The 17,450-nt window shown below is 42.2% G+C and overlaps 1 protein-coding gene across 1 annotated transcript; it reads left to right on the forward strand.

Annotated features, from left to right (window-relative positions):
- Positions 1-227: 227 nt before the first annotated feature.
- LOC136536260 (putative B3 domain-containing protein Os03g0621600) lies at positions 228-4,656 on the forward strand. Its single transcript, XM_066528616.1, has 5 exons — positions 228-306; positions 2,912-3,039; positions 3,539-3,944; positions 4,021-4,208; positions 4,396-4,656. Exons 1-5 carry the CDS (start codon positions 228-230, stop codon positions 4,648-4,650), a joined length of 1,056 nt encoding a protein of 351 aa, XP_066384713.1. The 3' UTR covers positions 4,651-4,656.
- The last annotated feature ends 12,794 nt before the right edge of the window (positions 4,657-17,450 follow it).

The raw sequence follows: 17,450 nt of genomic DNA on the forward strand, positions 1-17,450 counted from the left end.
CTTCTGCTCTGACTTATGCCTCTGGGAGGGGGGTAGGGGCTGCTATATATAGAGGAGATGGAGTAGGGGGCAAGGCATTGCCACGTCATTGATCCACGTCAACTCCCTCGATCACCGTTGGATGAACCGACTTAAAGCAACGGCGTAGATTTAATCCTTAAGGCAGTGGAGAACCGTCGTAGCAAAGAGAGGCTAACAGGTGGGGCCACTAGGCCAGCCGGCCCCACATGTCATGCTCTCGGGGTCTGCTTCTGTGGGTTGCCTTCTGGTGGCTTCTAGAGTCTTCTGGAGTTGTTTTTGTTGCAGGTAAACATGACTAAATATGACGATTAGATCCTCCTTGACGGTATTCTGGATAAACCCTCCTATATTCACAAATTTACCAAAACTCATGGAATTTATTAGTTTAAACCCCTATACCTATATTTGGTGATGGAATTAAGTATATATAGGATATATTGATGGTTTATAATTGATATTAACGACCGTCAACAGCTGCTCACTCCCCTGCAACACCACCCGCGCCACCTCCATGGATCTTGCTCGTGCTCCACGGATCTCGCCAGGGTGGGGGAGAGGGCCACCGGATCCACGGGCGTTGGGCGCTTCCGGTGGGTGAGGACGTTGGGGTGGTGGGAGGGGCGCCGTCGTGGTGGGGTAAAGGGCCAGCCGGGGTGGGCGAGGAGGACGTCGGGGTAGGGGAGTGTGCCGCTGCTGGCTAGGAAGGAGGAAGCCATGGCCACGCGTCGAGGTAGGCGCAGGACATGAGCGTGGAAGGAAGGAGGAAGCGAGGGACTGGATGCAGAAGCCAGCGAAGTGGGATGCCCTTTTGCAACAGCTTGTTGGAATTGGCTCGGTTTACAGATAACTCATCAAGGGGACACTTTCTTCATGGAGATCATTATAATAATGTGTTGGACAATATGGCAAATGAGAAATGGGCTCATTTTCAATAACAGGCCCCTTCATTGCAACAGGCAAAAGGGGCATTCAAATCAGAGTTTGCGCTGCTTTTGTTCTGCGCAAAACGAAGTTACTTTCCAGGACTGGAATCATGGTTAAACAACCTTGTTTAATCTGTGTTTTAGAGCTCATCTTCTTCATTTCCTTTTTTGTTTCTTGAGCCCATTTTGTTAGGCTCTTCTATATCCCATATTGTACCCTGTTTTGTTATTTTCCATACTGTACTCTTATTTTCAATAAATACCAGTAGGGGTGCGCCCCTCCTGTTCAACGTAAAAAAAAGTGTCCACCCGTCCGTTCCGGACGTCTTAGGCCATGTTCGGCTTCTCATATAAGCCGGCTTATCAGCCATGGTACAGTATTTTTCTCTCCCAACAACTCAACACAAGCGGCTTATAGACCAGCCGAACAAGGCCTTAGTTCGGCGCTGCAGTGTGTTATCTGGATTCCATTCCACCCCCACCATTTGTATATAAACAATAAGACCAAAGCTGAATTCAAACACCTAAATCTATCAAACCGATCTATTATACGTTGTGAGGGGTTTACAAGCTCGACTCGCTGCGAGGGGTTTGGAAGTACGACTACTTCATCTGCATCAACCCTGCTACCTCAGATGGCATCTACGTGCTCTGGTCAGTATCTAAAATCTAATTTCCACACTAAGTTGAGTTAGTGATCATGTTTAGACTGGTTTAAGATCCTGCGATGATAATATTAATTTCAACACGGTGCCCGCTAAGTCGCTGCCGTAACTAGCGGCAAGCTCAGGGGTGCCGAGACATGTGCGCGTGGGACCGTGGTGGACTCGTTCGGTTGGATCATTTGCCTAATTGGAAATGGGTGAACGACCGTCGAAATGGAATTGGGGCGTTTACTCCAACATGTTTGGTCTCCGGGAAAAAATTAAAGAGATCCTGCCACTCACAAAATTAGAGAATAGTACACTAGAGCATTGTGAATATGGGCTTGGAAAATGCCATGCTGCATGGTTCCTCCAGAACTCGGATGGATGAAAGGGGAAAAAGAATACGTGCAACAATACCGGTGATCAATACATCCTCATGCAAAAGGTGCAGTGCAGTACCGTCAATCAATGTGCTTCAATGCTAGCTCCATATATGCTATTAGAATGGCGACGCTTGAATTGCTAATGGTCCCGATGATTAGTGGAGTATGTATGTCTAATAATGGCGACGCTTGAATTGCTTGCCACTAGCTCATGCGCCAAGACTCAAGGCTGTACCTATATTGCACCCCTTGAGAGTTGAGACGATGTGAACGCAGAGCGTTACCCATTTGCGAGTTAAAACAACCGGTAGTTGGGACTTGGCAATGTGACCAGTTCGCTTGAACTTATCGGTCTGGCTTATCAGCCATAATATAGTTTTTTTCTCTCACAACAAATTAGCGAACCGTACTTTTCAGTCTGGCTTTTTAGCGATACGTTAATGACATAGCCTAGTGCTATCATTACATTTACTCGTGTGTCATGTCAATGATAGAGCCTAATTCTAGAAGATGGAACGTGTAGTATCACCACTACTCATGCTGTATTAATACTATAATAATATACATAATGAGAAGAAAGTGCAGAGATTTAGACACGGCAAATATATTTACTGAGTTTAACTGTCCCTGCCTCTATGCGTCTCCATTATTCCACCAGGTGAGGTGGTCCAAGGCTTGGTCAGTCTCTGACGCCTGACAGGCTCGTCGTGTTATCGATCATCAAGCTTGGGCTTGGCATCATCATCAACAACCTGCAGGTACTCCGTGCTCCATATTTCTTCCGTAGCTTGGGCTTTCCCAAAATGATCAAAGATTATCATTCATTCATGAACTTTATCTCTAGTTTTTTTTTTCATTGCGATTATTATGTACCCTTCTGTCTAGTACTTCTCCAACTTCCTTCGTTCTGTTCTGGCATGTCCTGTCTTTGATGTAGGTGTGCTAAGGATGAGAAAGCCTGGTAAGAGTAGCAGGGAGAGGAATGCAGATTTCTGTTCGAATCACAATGATGACGAGGACAAGTATTTCTTCAAGGTTCTGGTTGGTGATTTTCGTGAACGATTGGTAAGTTTACTAGTCAACTTTGTTCTTGTTCTTGGGAGGTGTTCTCTTTTAATTTTTGCTGTGAGCACCAACTCTGTCTTCTCAGAAGTGGAGGTATTCTGTTAGCAATTCCATCATCTCCCGTCTCTGTTCATTATATTTGCTCCAAAACCAAGTCCCAGAAGAAACCTGAATACAAGGATTTGGGCTCTTATAGATGCAGATTTAGCCAGACCTGGACATCTGGTGATAGAACTTGAAACCCAAGATACATGTGCCATATAATTGTTCTGAAGCTATATATGCTGAATATTTTTCATTTGTGATGAATGCTTGTGCAACCTGAGAATATTTATTGATTCTTTAATATGTTATCGTATTAATATAGTTTAAGAGTTCCTAGAGATAAACTCGGTCCTTAGATGGACAAACTAAGTACTAAAACTACTCCTTGTTTGTTATGACGTCTGACATGGAAATCGTTGCACTATCAGCCAACTTCTTGAGGATATTGCTGCAGGTCATACCTGATAAATTCGAGCAACATTTCAGAGGGCTAATAGCAAACAGTGCTAAGCTAGAATCGCGCTGTGGATACACTTTTGATGTTGAAGTAGCCAAGAATTTGGGCAAAGTAGTCCTTCAAACGGGATGGAAGGAGTTTGTTACTGCCCATGGCTTGAACATGGGGGACTTATTGGTATTCAAGTACGACGGGACTTCTCAATTCAAGGTTTTGATATTTGATCTTAGTTGTTGTGAGAAATTGCCGCCATGCCATGTCAAGAGAAATCATATCCGTGGGAGAGAAAGAAGGGAAGAGCTTCCCGTGAAATCCCCTGGAAGTAAAAGGGAAGCATGGAAGCAAAGGGAGGGAAATATGAATGTCATTCCTAGTTCATCAACCTCCCCATCCGACACATCAGGTTATGAGTCACCATGTTGAACCAACTTGAGTAGGATTTTACAAGATCATGACATCACTGTTTTGTTTGGTCATAGGAGGAATGATATCTTCAGAGGGCGATGAAGCACATTCTGTTACGAGTTACATGCTCCCACAACGCACCAGCCTTGATAGTATGCAAAAGAAGAAACTGAAAGAAAGACTCATAGCTATTTGTTCTGAAATCCCCATCTATGTGTGTATCGTGAAGAAGTCAAATATTTCTGGAAGATCTCAAGCTATGGTGAGTTATGTTTTTCTCTCTTTTTTGGTCCAGATTGACATTAATATTGCATTTCAATTGCACGTCCTTCGGCAAGCAGGTTGTTTAGCTTCCTAGACTCCTTGAAGAAATTTACAAGCTAAGTTCGATGGAAAACTTCAACTGTTTTGACTTTCGAACACTGAAAACCCTTTCCCTCTATAACCAGGAATTCTCCAGAAAATACTCTGATGTATGTCTTCCATTGAAGAGCAGAGTGTTGATTCTTCAGTGTCATGGCAAGAGTTGGGAAGTGATTTGCCGCATTCAGGTTCCAAAAGCACAACGCAAAGTTAAAAGGCTTTCCAAAGGGTGGGCACGGTTTGCACGTGATAACAATTTGCAGCTGGGAGATATCTGCCTCTTTGAGCCACTGAAGACCAAGAAGTACAGGATGAATGTGCATATCATTCGCAAAGAGTGAGATTTGGGAAGTGCTTTCTGCTGCTGTTTTTGACTTGTGCTTTTGGGTTTGATAAGAGTCGCTTATGGTCATATGTGTAAACGTATATATGTTGTAAACGTATATTTCAAATGTTTTATCTGTTTCAGCGACGAGGGCCGTCACTCGGGGCGTGCAGCCAGGGCGACGACGTAGGGCCTCCAATCCTGTTAGCCCTCCAATTACCATAACCCATACTAGCTAAGCAGGTTTTGTTTCGTTGGTCCATAACAGAATCATCCACTAGCAAGCCCAATAAAAAATGATTTTCTGGCCCAACGCACGTCATCGTTTTGTCTCACGACTCCTGCGATCCCAAACTGTTCGTCTCCTATGGGCCGCGTATCACGAGTTATGGCAACGGCGAGGCACCGAGACAAGGCCCTCAAGGCTGTAGGTAATTTTAATCATTCATATTTCTTTTTTTCAATTCATTTATAGCGAACTAAAGCGAGTAGCGGATCGATCTCTAAATTTTGTTCTTTTTATTTAGACACCTACTCGCCTAGTGGAATAGTGTTTAAAGATCGAAGCCATATCATGTCATTCTGCAAATCGGTCTAGAAAATTTGAATCGGTTTGGCAAAAACGTAAGAAAAAAACAAAGAATAGAGGATTAAGTCGTGTTCGCTTAAACATATCAGCTCGGCTTATTAGCCATGGTACAATACTTTTTTCTTACAATAAAACAACATCAGTCGACTTATCAGTGGTAGAAGCCATCAGCCGAACAGCTCCAAATCCGGACTAAATCCAATCTCAGTAAGAGCTATGGATAGGTTTATTACAAATGAATCACAAGTCTGATAATCCGACCACTACTACAGAAATGAGATCTAGTCCCGGTTGGGAACTAGCTCTACTCCCGGTTTCCCAACCGGGACTAGCAATCCGGGGCTAAAGGTGTTGTTCTTTAGTCCCGGTTTGCCACAACCGGGACTAAAGATCCTCCCAGCTTTAAAAAAAAATAATGCCTCCCACCGCTGTGCCTTGTGAGATTTGAACCCAAGACCTCATGCACTGCCTCGCGCGTAGCTTACCACCCCACCTACACAACACATCTAACAATGGATGGGGTGCTTTTCTTTTGAACTAACCCATCCGGGGACCTTTAGTCCCGGTTGGTGTTACCAACCGGGGCTAAAGGGTCCTTTAGTCCGGGTTGGTGTTACCAACCGGGACTAAAGGGTCTACCTTTAGTCTGGGTTGGTATTACCAACCGGGACTAAAGGTTGGAGGACTTTTAGTCCCGGTTTAGCCGTTGGGCAGGGACCTTTAGTCTCGGTTGGAGACACCAACCGAGACTAAAGGCCTTCTAGTCCCGGGGGCAAAAAATGCCGAGGCTAATGCCAAATTGGGACATCGTTCTAAAGTCTGTTCTCTAGTAGTGGACACTTGACCAGGGGCAAGCATTTGACAGTAATGTTGGGAATGATCCTATTTTTTTCTAGACTAGTAGGCCTCATTTTTTAGTTTCATACAAGGCCTTGGATCTCTTTGGGACGGCCCTGGCAGTGAGTCATCTATGTTGCAATTGTTTCATGAGTAGACGTGGGAGAAGTGGGGTGCAGGCGGTCCCCACAAGGCGGGCAAGCATGGGCGGGTGAGTAGGCACGGGCGAGCAGCAGGGTGTGCAGGCGTGGGCGAGCAGCAACAGGGCATGGCGAGCAACAGGGTGAGCCTGCATGCACGTCCGCAAGTGGGGGGAACCAGAGGAAGCACATGGGAGACAGCCACCCGGCGTGAGACGTTGGAGCGTTACTATTTTCTACCGATTCGTTTCGGCTGCTAACGGCCCAGCTTACAGCCGAGCGAGGTGCGCTCCGCTGGCTGTTCGGCCACATGTCCACGAGTGTGCAGGGATGAGTGCGCCGTGTGGGCTACACAGATGATCATGCGCTAGGCAACGATAATGCTCTTGTGAGCAGTGGGCGCGGCGCAGGCATCCGGACGCTCGCTTTAGACGTCCGCCAGTATCTTTAATCAGCACCGGTGGCCCGACCCGTAAGACTGCAGCGTTCCATGGCGTCTCTGTAGGTCCTTCCCTTCCCGACACGTGCGCGAGACAACAAGACCTGTGTCCATCCGTGTGTTTCTTCCGCGTGCTCGTTCAAAGCGGGTTTCAATCGTCACGGAACTCAAACTTGATCCACTAAAGCTATGTTTCACTATTTGAATTTTATAGTCTAAACTCTATTGTTTAGCCACTAAACTATAGACCACTTTAATAACTCTTGACAATCCAAGCAGACCTAAAGTGTTGTCTAAAATTTAGCCAGCCTCAAAATACTTTAGACCTACAAGTAAACTAAAGTAGTCTAAAGTTTACTTCTTCCATTCTACATTTTAGGCGTGGAGAACAGTTTTTTTATACCAAGTATTTTTAGTCCAATCTCAGTGGGGGGTTTTATGTCTTTGTTTCCAATGCACCTGTGTCTTGAAAACAGTACAAAAGAGTTTCATCCTCGTAAAATTCTCTTTACTATATGAAACTTTTATTATCTTTTTTCATCAACACAGTGCGATGTCAACATATTTAATGTCTATAAAATTCTTATGAAACTCTCGTTAAGATTGGCCTTGGAGAATGAGGTCTAGGATTAACGAAGCATTTGAGTGCCCGTGATGTATTCACGCAAGCATGCATGCATGCAGTCCGAAAAATCTTGCTCAACCAACAAGCGCGAGGTCTGCCCACCGCAACGCCCAAAATCCCTGCTCTCCATGACGACAAAAGGTATTTGTTCTACGTGAGTAAATTGCCGACGCTAACCCTTCAACTTAGGGCATCTCGAACAGTATGAACTAGCACAAGCTCTAAGCTAATAAATATAGTAGAGAGGGGATTGTTCTGAACATCGTGCTGCAGAGTGGAATGTATCGTAAAGTGTGCGAGACTATCTCTTGAGTTCATGCCAGTCTCTTATCTTTTAATTTGTACTATTTAATGATTAAAAATTCATGAGCTAGCTCTAACCTAGACCATTAGAGACGCTCTTATGTACCTCAAGACTTATATATAGTTAAAACTGTGAAATCACCTTATGTCCAACAAAAGAGAATGGAGGGAGTAGTCCTTAATTTTAGACAACTAAACTTTAGATCAATGCATCTAACATAATTTTTAAATCATATATGTAATGTATTTTTTTCTATAATTGTTAATGGTTTTTCTAGTACACTGACCACGATTCCTATGACGTGCCCCAGTTGGTGTGTATACATGCAAAAAAAAATTATATGCATCCGTGATGCACATCTTGTTCTTGCTTTCTTCACTATGAGGAGAGAGGAAGAGGAGGTGAGAGTGAGTGAGTGGAGATGTGAGGGGATCTGAACCAGGTAGTTTGGAGACTCCACTTCGAACTGACAGGTGGGGCCAAATGGATCGACAGGATGATAGCTCACCTAAACCTATTTTGCTAGATAAGTGATCTGGCGGATAGTCCGTCATGCAGAACATTAAAATTAGGAATTTTTTATTTGGAGAGGAGATATTGGAATTAAGGCCTTTAATACATCTCATATGGATTGTAGAAATCATTTGAGGTTCAGAGATCACTTCTTGGGTGATAACCTTAAGAATATTAGATTAGTCAAACATCAGGTTGACCTGAGGTTACTTTGTTTCACTACAGAAGGTTATGAGGTTTAGGACTTGAATTTGGGGTCCTTGTCTTTCAAGAGCTAGATCCAAAGGTTCCCATTGAGTTGATAACGTTGTTCTTTGCTAGAAAGGAGTTAAAAGGAGACTATGGCTCATGCCACGATTGATGAAGACTCGTGAGTCGTGACCCGAGCACATTGCGAGGTGTAGCAGGGTTTCGGTTCAGGTTCCAAGGAGAAGTTGGTTAGATTCTCGAGCTTCCAAGGGCGTTTTTGAAAAGTTTAAGTTGGAACAACCTTTGGGTCGTGACATTATTTGTAAACAATACCATGAAACTCTCAAATGAGAATGACCTTAGGTGCTCCTATGTTCCTCTTCAAGAAACCCATCAAAAAGTGCTTGAAAAATTCAACCAAAAATAGCGGATAGATATGAAAGCAACTATCCTCATGCAAAGTTTGAGGATAAAAAAAATCGACAAGGAGAAACAAAAAAGAGATGTCATGTATATGTATAAGTCACACAACACCTCTGGGTAGTTGAAACATTTAGGTTAAATCGCATAATCTCATATTCTTGAGTATACATGTGTAAAGTCACAACAATATACACGTACGGAGATAGATCTAATATTCACTTGCATGTTGTGTATGTTGACACGCTAACATTCATAATTAATGGTTAGTGGGTGTATAAACATAACACAAGAACATGTAGTTGTCACGTATATTCGTATATATTGAAACTCATAGTAAATACAGATTCATTCTGGATGAAAATAGGATCCTAAATAGAAGGAAACCCCTCTCTTATGAAAACGGATCAAACAAAAGTAGAAAAGAAGCTAATGAAACAAAAGTAGAAAATAGGCAGATTTTTGTCCGTTCATTTCCATCCGTAGTTGAGGCCGCGCGTAGCTGGGCTGTAGCAGTACTCCCTCCATAAATAATACAATTCTAGCACATTATCATATTTTAGTATCTTATAAGTTTGACCAACTATATAAATATAAAAATATCAATATCTATGACATTAAATAAACACCATTAGATTAATTATAAAAATATATATTTATAATAAATTAATTTGAAACTATAAATGTGAACGAGCGGCCGCCTAGGTCACATGAAAACGCCGCCGCCGCCCTTGCTCGTTCTCGCCGTCGCCGTACCTCCACCTAGGGCCCCTCTCCTTTCTCTCCGGCGCGTCTACCGGGGATAAGAAGGTGAGGGGACCCATCTCTTTAATTTCTTGATTTTTTTCAGTTGCTTAGGATTTAGTCCAAATAAATCTTACGGTGAAATCAGATGATTTTCAACGTTTCCTGCGATGACTTCGATGATTGCCATGACGAGATCGTCGTTGCAAGCGCTGATTTCATCGGTAGACGCCCAAGTTGTGCCCATTATCTGCAAGGGGAGGGTGCTTCTTGTTTACCCCAACAAAGACGGGTACTCCAGGGTCATCGATCTCATCGTCATTGGTCGCGAGAGGACATCAATGTTTGAAGGTGATGACTCTGCATCCTATGTTGCTCTCGTCGATGCAACTGTCGGTATTCTTTCATCGAGTCAGATGCGTTTTGGACTAGTTCCGAAGCGTTGGATGGAGGCGTGTCCAATGTTTCGGGGTTGGTCATTGGCTTCGATAAAAAGGACTGCACTTTGGCTCCAACGTTCGAGGGATGCCATTGGGGAAGAAGAAGATGGAAGAATCTGGGTAGAATATTGTGTATTTTTTTTCAAATTTTTTCATATGTAATTTAGGGATGTATTGTGCCGAGTTTTAATATAATCCCTTCCCTTCGCAAAAAATAGAAACTTGGTCAAGCGTGAACACACGCAACCATGGTTGTATTTTTTTTATAGAGGGAGTACTCCTCAGTAGGTCATATACTGATATTAAATGCGGACGTGGGGGCTTTGGTAACTGGTAGGTCTCATCTATATAACTAGTTGATTTTCCCGCGCGTTGCCGCGGGAGTGTTTTTAATTATTTTGTTTTAAATGCATGGGAGTGAAATCTTGAATGCTATTATAAACCTGCACAAAAATGAAATAAAAAATTAGTATTAAAGGTGAGTTGTTCTTCCCTCGAACAAAGCAGTAAATGAAGGTCAATGATACAAAGAAACATACATGTAGCTTCTCTAGAAATTTATAGAAAATACAAATGGGACTTCCTCCCTAAATGTTACAATTTATATAGTAGGTTTGGTCATGAGAAACAACGGTGGATAAAAAATTCATTATTAAGCACAAAAGTAGATTGATCGATCTCACACCGCCAAAATTCATAAATCAACATTAATAAGGCTTGTGCCCATTCCTTTGGTGTGGAGTACTGTATATAAAGCTAAGTCACTAGATAATTTTTCTCTTATATAAAGCTAAACCTCACTAGATAATTTTTCTCTTCATGCAAGTGTCCATGTCATTTACCACTAAGTCACTCACTAAATGTTCTATCTCTTCATGGAAGATGACATAATTCCCATTAAACCCATATCATTCCTTATTAATTACAAAAAATGTCCAAGTCATCTCTATCATGTGCAATACTTTTTTCATCATCTATTTCTCTATAATTAATCAAATATTCTATTGGTTTTTTCTATTAGCTTATCAATTTTTTACCAAATATGATACAATAAAATAACATACAAGTCAAATTCATATATATACACAGTATACAAATTACCATATAGTAATGCTACGTATGTAATATATTTAATTTTAAGAAAATTCCGCAGCAACGCGCGAAGTAGTCTTCTAGTTTATATAGAGAGAGAACCTGAATAGGATATTATAGTAGAAACTAAAAGACACCATGCCCTACGCAATGTTGATGAAAATTGTGAAATCAACGGCCCCAACGTGAGTGGAGGAATGGAGGCTGTATAGGAAGGTGATGATGAAAATTAGTTAACAAATTAAGGCCATTGCATGTTGCATGTATGCATGCATATGTAGTGGAATGGAAAAGGACATGAGGGCACCCGCAATGGTTAGGGCTAGTTACTAGTTTTAAGCTAACCTCTCTAATAGTGCTAACTTTTAGCACATAGCTTTTAGCATGGATAGACTCATATGACACTCTCACGTAACCTTAAAATGTGTGCTAAGAGCTTAGCTCTTGATTAAGAGCTAGCTTTTCTCTCTCTTCTATTAAAATATGAGAAAAATGCTTAGAGCTAACTTAAAAGCTAATTGTTGGATCTGTCAGCGTCAGATGCATATATAGTATTATGTAGTGGAATGAGAAAGGACATAAGTAAATATGATAGAAAGCGTGCTTTCAAATACACTGATTATTGGGAGATGAAACACAAACCTTGCATGTTTAATGAGAGCAAGTTTTATATGGTACGGCAAAAGCAATTAAACAGAGTGTTAGTGGGATTGAGAGGACGGATGGCTAGGATCAACACAGTTACTTAAGATCGGATGGCTGAAATATTAGTGATGGCGTGGCTTCACCAGAGAAGAGAGAAATAGCAGTTAATGACACATTCCATCTATATAGGTCATATATATCCAATAAAAGCTCTCCCATTCTTCCATCTCTGTCTCCAAAGAGGAACGGGTACAAGGTCATCCTGTTCTTCTCGTGTCCCTGTAGAAAATGTTTCTGCGCAAATCACTATAAGCTCTCCTCGTCCTTTGGCGCCTTCTATCGATTTCCTTTATTATTTAGATAGTATTTCCTTGATCGGTGAGTACTATCGATTTCTTTATTTAGATAGTCGAGGAAATTCCTTTAAACTATACATCATTAGAGTTTCATGCTTTCTGTTATTTCTTCCATAGCCTAGCTGTCCCCCTTGTTAGTTCCATTTTTTTCTACTCTCTCTCTCTCTCTCTCTCTCTCTGAGATGATCGTTCATGTAGTTTGTTTCTCCCTCTATAATGCATTTAAGTTCCTTAAAGAATAGAACATCAAATTGTTAAAAGGGGGAGGATTGGAGGAAATTGGACAGGTCATAGCTAACAAAGAAAGGGTAAAAAGCAGAGTTTTTTTATGCAGGCATGGTACCAAGATGAGAAAACCTTCAAAGGGATGCAATAAGAGGGATGCGAATTACCACCGGAATGATCACATAGATGACCATGGCAAGCATTTCTTCAAGGTTTTGATTGGTGATTTCCATAAAAGATTGGTGAGCAATTTTCTTGCACACTATGTTTCCAGGTATTCAGCTTGTGGAATACCGGAATGTGGTCATTACCTTCTCAGAAGTGGAGTAACTTGTGTTACTAATTCAATACTATGGACTGTGGTAGTGTTTCCAATTTTTATTGGCATGTTGTCCCTAAACTACTGATCAATGCAAAGATCATTTTGGTAGCCGTGAATGGAATAACATCACTTACAAGACTACTTTGGCAATGTTATTTTTCAGCAATCATTCCGCACTGCATCTTTCTGTTATTTTGGGACAAAATATATATATTTACTGATTTTACAAGATATTGGCAGCATTAATATCAAACAGCTTCAAGTAATGAAATTGAATTAATCAAGTTGGCTGTGATTATATCAACCAAACTTGCAATACAGCAATGCAGATTTTATACAGCTCCCTTACCTCATCTGAACTTTGTTCTGCGTTAATCTTGTCGCCGCAGGTCATACCGGGTAAATTTGCTAAACATTTCAGAGACAAAATAGAAGGAAGTATTACCCTTGAAACACTTGGTGGTTATACTTTTAATGTTCAAGTTGCAAAGAATTTGAGCAGTATAGTGCATCAATCTGGGTGGGAATCGTTTGTTACTGCCCATGACTTAAAAATGATGCACTTCTTGGTATTCATGTACGATGGGATGTCTCAGATGAAGGTTCTGACATTTGATCCTAGTGGTTGCGAGAAAGTACCACCATGTTTTGTCACAAAAAATGCTATTAGTTGTGAGTTTGTGAAAACATCAGAAACTAAAAATAAATCATGGAAGCAAACAGACAGGAGTAAGATCAGTATGAATGCATCAAGCTCCCTATTCAACTCATCAGGTTGAATCACAATGTCAAACCTAGTAGCATCTATGTACATCTACAAGATCATGACATCATTACTTTGTTTGGTTATAGGCGGTATGACATCTTCAGAAGATGATGAAGCATATTCTATTCCAAGTTACATGCTCCCACAACGCACCATCCTTGATAGTATGCAAAAGAAGAAAGTGGAAGACACTACTACAGGAATGATTTCTAGGGGCGGCTGGTGAGGCTTTGTAGAGGCAGCTCGGCCAGCCGCCCCTACCATACCGTCTCTACAAATCATACATTTGTAGGGGTGGTTCCTAGACCGCCCTTACAAATCGATTTGTAGGGGCGACTGGTAACACTAGCCACCTGTACAAAATCAATTTGTAGGGGCTGCCGTAGTACCAGCCGCCCCTATAATACCTGTTTGTAGGGGCGGTTCAGTCTAGAACCGCCCCTACAGCACATTTTTCCGCCAAAAAAATTCAAATTTACAATTCAAATTCGACCAACACACACACACACACACACACACACACACACACACACACACACACATATATATATATATATATATATATATATAATTCAAATCTGACCATAAGCACAAGAGCATTATATAAACTGCCATTACAAGTCCAATTCATAAGAATATATACAATCCATCATTAAATAGACATAATTCACAAGTCTAATTCGTTCCACAAGTCCAAACCATCCCACAAGGTAAGACCAATGTCAAATTCCATACACATTGTTATCAATGGCCTAGAGCTAGCCTTTCAGTCTCATGAAGGTGTTGGTATTGAGGATTTCTACCCAAGTTAGAATCTCGGTCATGGTAGGTGCCTTTGACGTGTACAATCTGGTCCAATACGAAGTTGCAAAGGTCGCCGACGAGTTCTAAGAGTTTGTCATCCTTGTATGGGTCTCTTTTTATTTCTTTCTCTTCTTTCCACTACAAGAGAACAAGTTTTGGTTTAGTATTTCATATCATGTGCGAAGTTTTTATACTACGGGTGAAGAGGTTCAAACTTACCCTTAAGGGGTGCCTCCTGTAGGCACCGGTGTTACTCACCATAGAACATACATAGTATCCACAATGTACACTCCTAGACTTCTGCTTGGGGCACTGTATGTTTTGCATATGAAAATGTTAAGTAATGCTTTTGACAGCCATGTAATGGAGTACTAAAGTAAGTTACACTTACCGCACATAGTGTTTTTATAGCCAGCCTTTCCTTCCTTACTGGATCATGCCTTCTGTGATGTTTATTGACATAGAACCTGAATGTCCTATTTGAATTATTTTAGCAAATGCAACTTCTTAGTATCCAAAAGTGAACGTTACAAGTATGTATATAAACATATAAGCTAATGAGGATTGTCGATATATATACGTCTTGAGAATTGATATGAAGTTTTTGTATGTCATCGGGTCCCTATCTATTGAATCAAAGACCCATGCCATGCTCCTCCCAACATCGACGCCTATACAAATCCAGTGGTTGCTGCATGAATTTAATTATAGAACTAGATAAGCTATTTTGCATAGAATAAAATATATCGAACAAAACTTTAAGTATAGAGTTGAACTTACTCGAAGTTGTATGGTAGCCATATAGTAGAGTGTTGTTGGAGATTTTTAAAAGCCAGGGCAATGTATGCCAAAACCATAAGGGACTCTTGCCTTAGTTTCTTCCCACGGATGTCCTCTTTCTCCTGAAGGGTCTTTCCAGTAGCCATACATTTGACTACAGGTAAAATGCATACATTTGACTATAGGTAAAATGCCATCCCTCAATGCATACGTTTGGTAATAAACTAATCAGAAATCACACGCATGTAAAATGCATACATTTGACTATAGGTAAAATGCATACATTTGACTACATTTCAACCAACCAAGAATATATATTGCATATAAAATGTAATCAACTAGCAGCATAGTAGCATGCTTTGAAGGGAACAATCTGTAACACCCTAAAATTTGCATTCTTTTAAAATAGTTAAATTTGATTTATTTATGTTATTATGTGTGCATTCAAATATAGGAAAATAATAATTTTTATGAAATTAAAATCAATCATAAGGATATCTACATGTTGATGCACTCATGTTGTAGCATTGTATTTAATATGTTGAGTGGTTTTGATTTAAACTCAAAAGGATTCAAAAATCATTTGGAAATGAATTTGGAAATTTGATTTAGACAAAGAAAAGGAAATTAATTTCTCTCCCCTCCCTTCTTCATTTTTGGCCTGCTGGCCCAACTCCCCGCTGGCCCGCTTGCCCCTTCCCCTTCTCCTTTCCTCTTCTTCTATTTTCTTCTTGGGCCGGCCCAATCCGAGCAAGCAACCATTCCCGTCGTGCCCTCCCTCCTTCTCTGCCGCTGACCGCCTGGGCCCGCTCGTCAGCGCCGTCGCCCACCTCCCACGTCCCACTCCTAGTCAAGGTGGAACCACCGCCGCGCCCTCCTCGCGTCGTGGGAGCATCTTCCCCCATGCCCCGGCCTCTATAAAGGAGCCGAGCCCATCACTGCCCTCCCTGCTGCCTCCCCTGCTCCACTCTTGAACTAGCCCGAGCGCGCGAAAGCCGCAACCGCCACACAGACATGTTGGAATCCACCGATGTCCATTCCTCCGCGCTGTCCGTCGTCCCTGAGCCACCTTCATCCTTGTTTTCATCCGTGGTGAAACCCCCTTGTTCCCCTCCTTCTCCCCGTTCCTTTACTTTCGTAAATCATGGCCTCTAGGGCCCTATCCGCGTGCGCCTGGGACTTCACGTCGCTGGCCATGGCCACCACCACGTTGGCCACATCCTCCGACCGTGTTCTCAGCCTGGGCGAGGTCGCCTTCACCTTCCCTCTTCCCCGATGCTCTCAGATGGGCAAACCACGGCCTATAGGGCCCGTATCGATCGCGCCAGCAACCTCCTCACCACCGGCCATGGACTGGTTGGAGGCAGACGATTGGTTGTGTGCTGTGGAAAAACAACTTAACATAGCACAATGCAATGAGCTTGAGAAGGTGTTGTATGTTTCTGGTCAACTCTAGGGAGCAGCTCAGGATTGGTGGGATTCTTTCCAGTATGGATGCCCCAACGATGCTCCTGTTATCACCTGGCGGGAATTCAAAGACAATTTCTGGTCATATCATACCCCCGATGGACTAGTGGAGTTAAAGCAGGAGGAATTCAGGTCCCTTAAGCAAGGATCCATGTATGTGGCGGAGTATCATGACAAGTTCGCTCAACTATCATGCTATGCTCCAAATGATGTAGCTGAGGATAGGGAGAAGCAACGCCACTTCCTCAAGGGACTTTATGATGGCCTACAGCTCTAGCTTATGTCCAACACATACCCTAACTTTTAGTCATTGGTGAACTGCTCTATTGTGATTGACAATAAGCGTAAAGAGATGGAAGCCAAGAAGAGGAGGCTTCAAGGGCAAGCTTCTGGAAGCAACACCCATCCGCGTGCCTATCCCCAGCAGGGTTTTCAGCAGAGGAATCAAGGACCATCTAACCAGGGAAACCATGGTCAGTATCCTCAGCGTAACCAGTTCCAGCAACGCCCTCAGTACTAGCAACAGTTTTGTAATCAGCGTCCCCAGCAATAGACCGGCAATCCAGCATCACGCCAGGGAATGCCCAACAATGCTCCTATGAAGAGTGGTGTACCCAATAACCCCAATGCATGCTACCATTGTGGAGAAGTAGGTCACTATGCTCATCAGTGTCCAAAGAAGCAGAACCAGCAAGCTCCACAGAACCAGAATGGCAATCCGAAGTTCAACGCCCGACCACCTCACACTGCTAAAGTGAACTATGTGTCATTTGATGCAGCTCAGGAGACACCCGAGGTCATGTTGGGTATATTTAGTGTTAACTCTATCTCTGCTACAATACTTTTTGATTCAGGTGCTTCGCATTTATTTATTTCCCAAGCTTTTGTTAGAATGCATAGCATACCTTTATGTGCCATGAAAAAACCCCATACTAGTAAATTCACTGGGAGGTAGCATGTTAGCTTCTTATTGGAGTCCCTCCGCTAGTATTTCCTTAAGGGGGTAGACTTCAAAGTGAAACCTATTGTGTTGAGAACAGCGAGAATTGATCTTATTCTAGGTATGGATTGGATGAAACAACACCGAGCAGTGATTCAGTGTTAGGAGAGATCTGTTGT

The sequence above is a fragment of the Miscanthus floridulus genome, chromosome 2 (genome assembly GCF_019320115.1).
Source record: "Miscanthus floridulus cultivar M001 chromosome 2, ASM1932011v1, whole genome shotgun sequence".
Lineage (NCBI taxonomy): Eukaryota > Viridiplantae > Streptophyta > Magnoliopsida > Poales > Poaceae > Miscanthus > Miscanthus floridulus.

Coding starts and splice junctions, on each gene's coding strand:
- LOC136536260 (XM_066528616.1), top strand. CDS start 228: ATGTCATGCTCTCGGGGTCTGCTTCTGTGGGTTGCCTTCTGGTGGCTT. Junction 3,945..4,020: donor CTCCCCATCCGACACATCAG/GTTATGAGTCAC, acceptor GTTTGGTCATAG/GAGGAATGATATCTTCAGAG. Junction 4,209..4,395: donor CTGGAAGATCTCAAGCTATG/GTGAGTTATGTT, acceptor CTCTATAACCAG/GAATTCTCCAGAAAATACTC.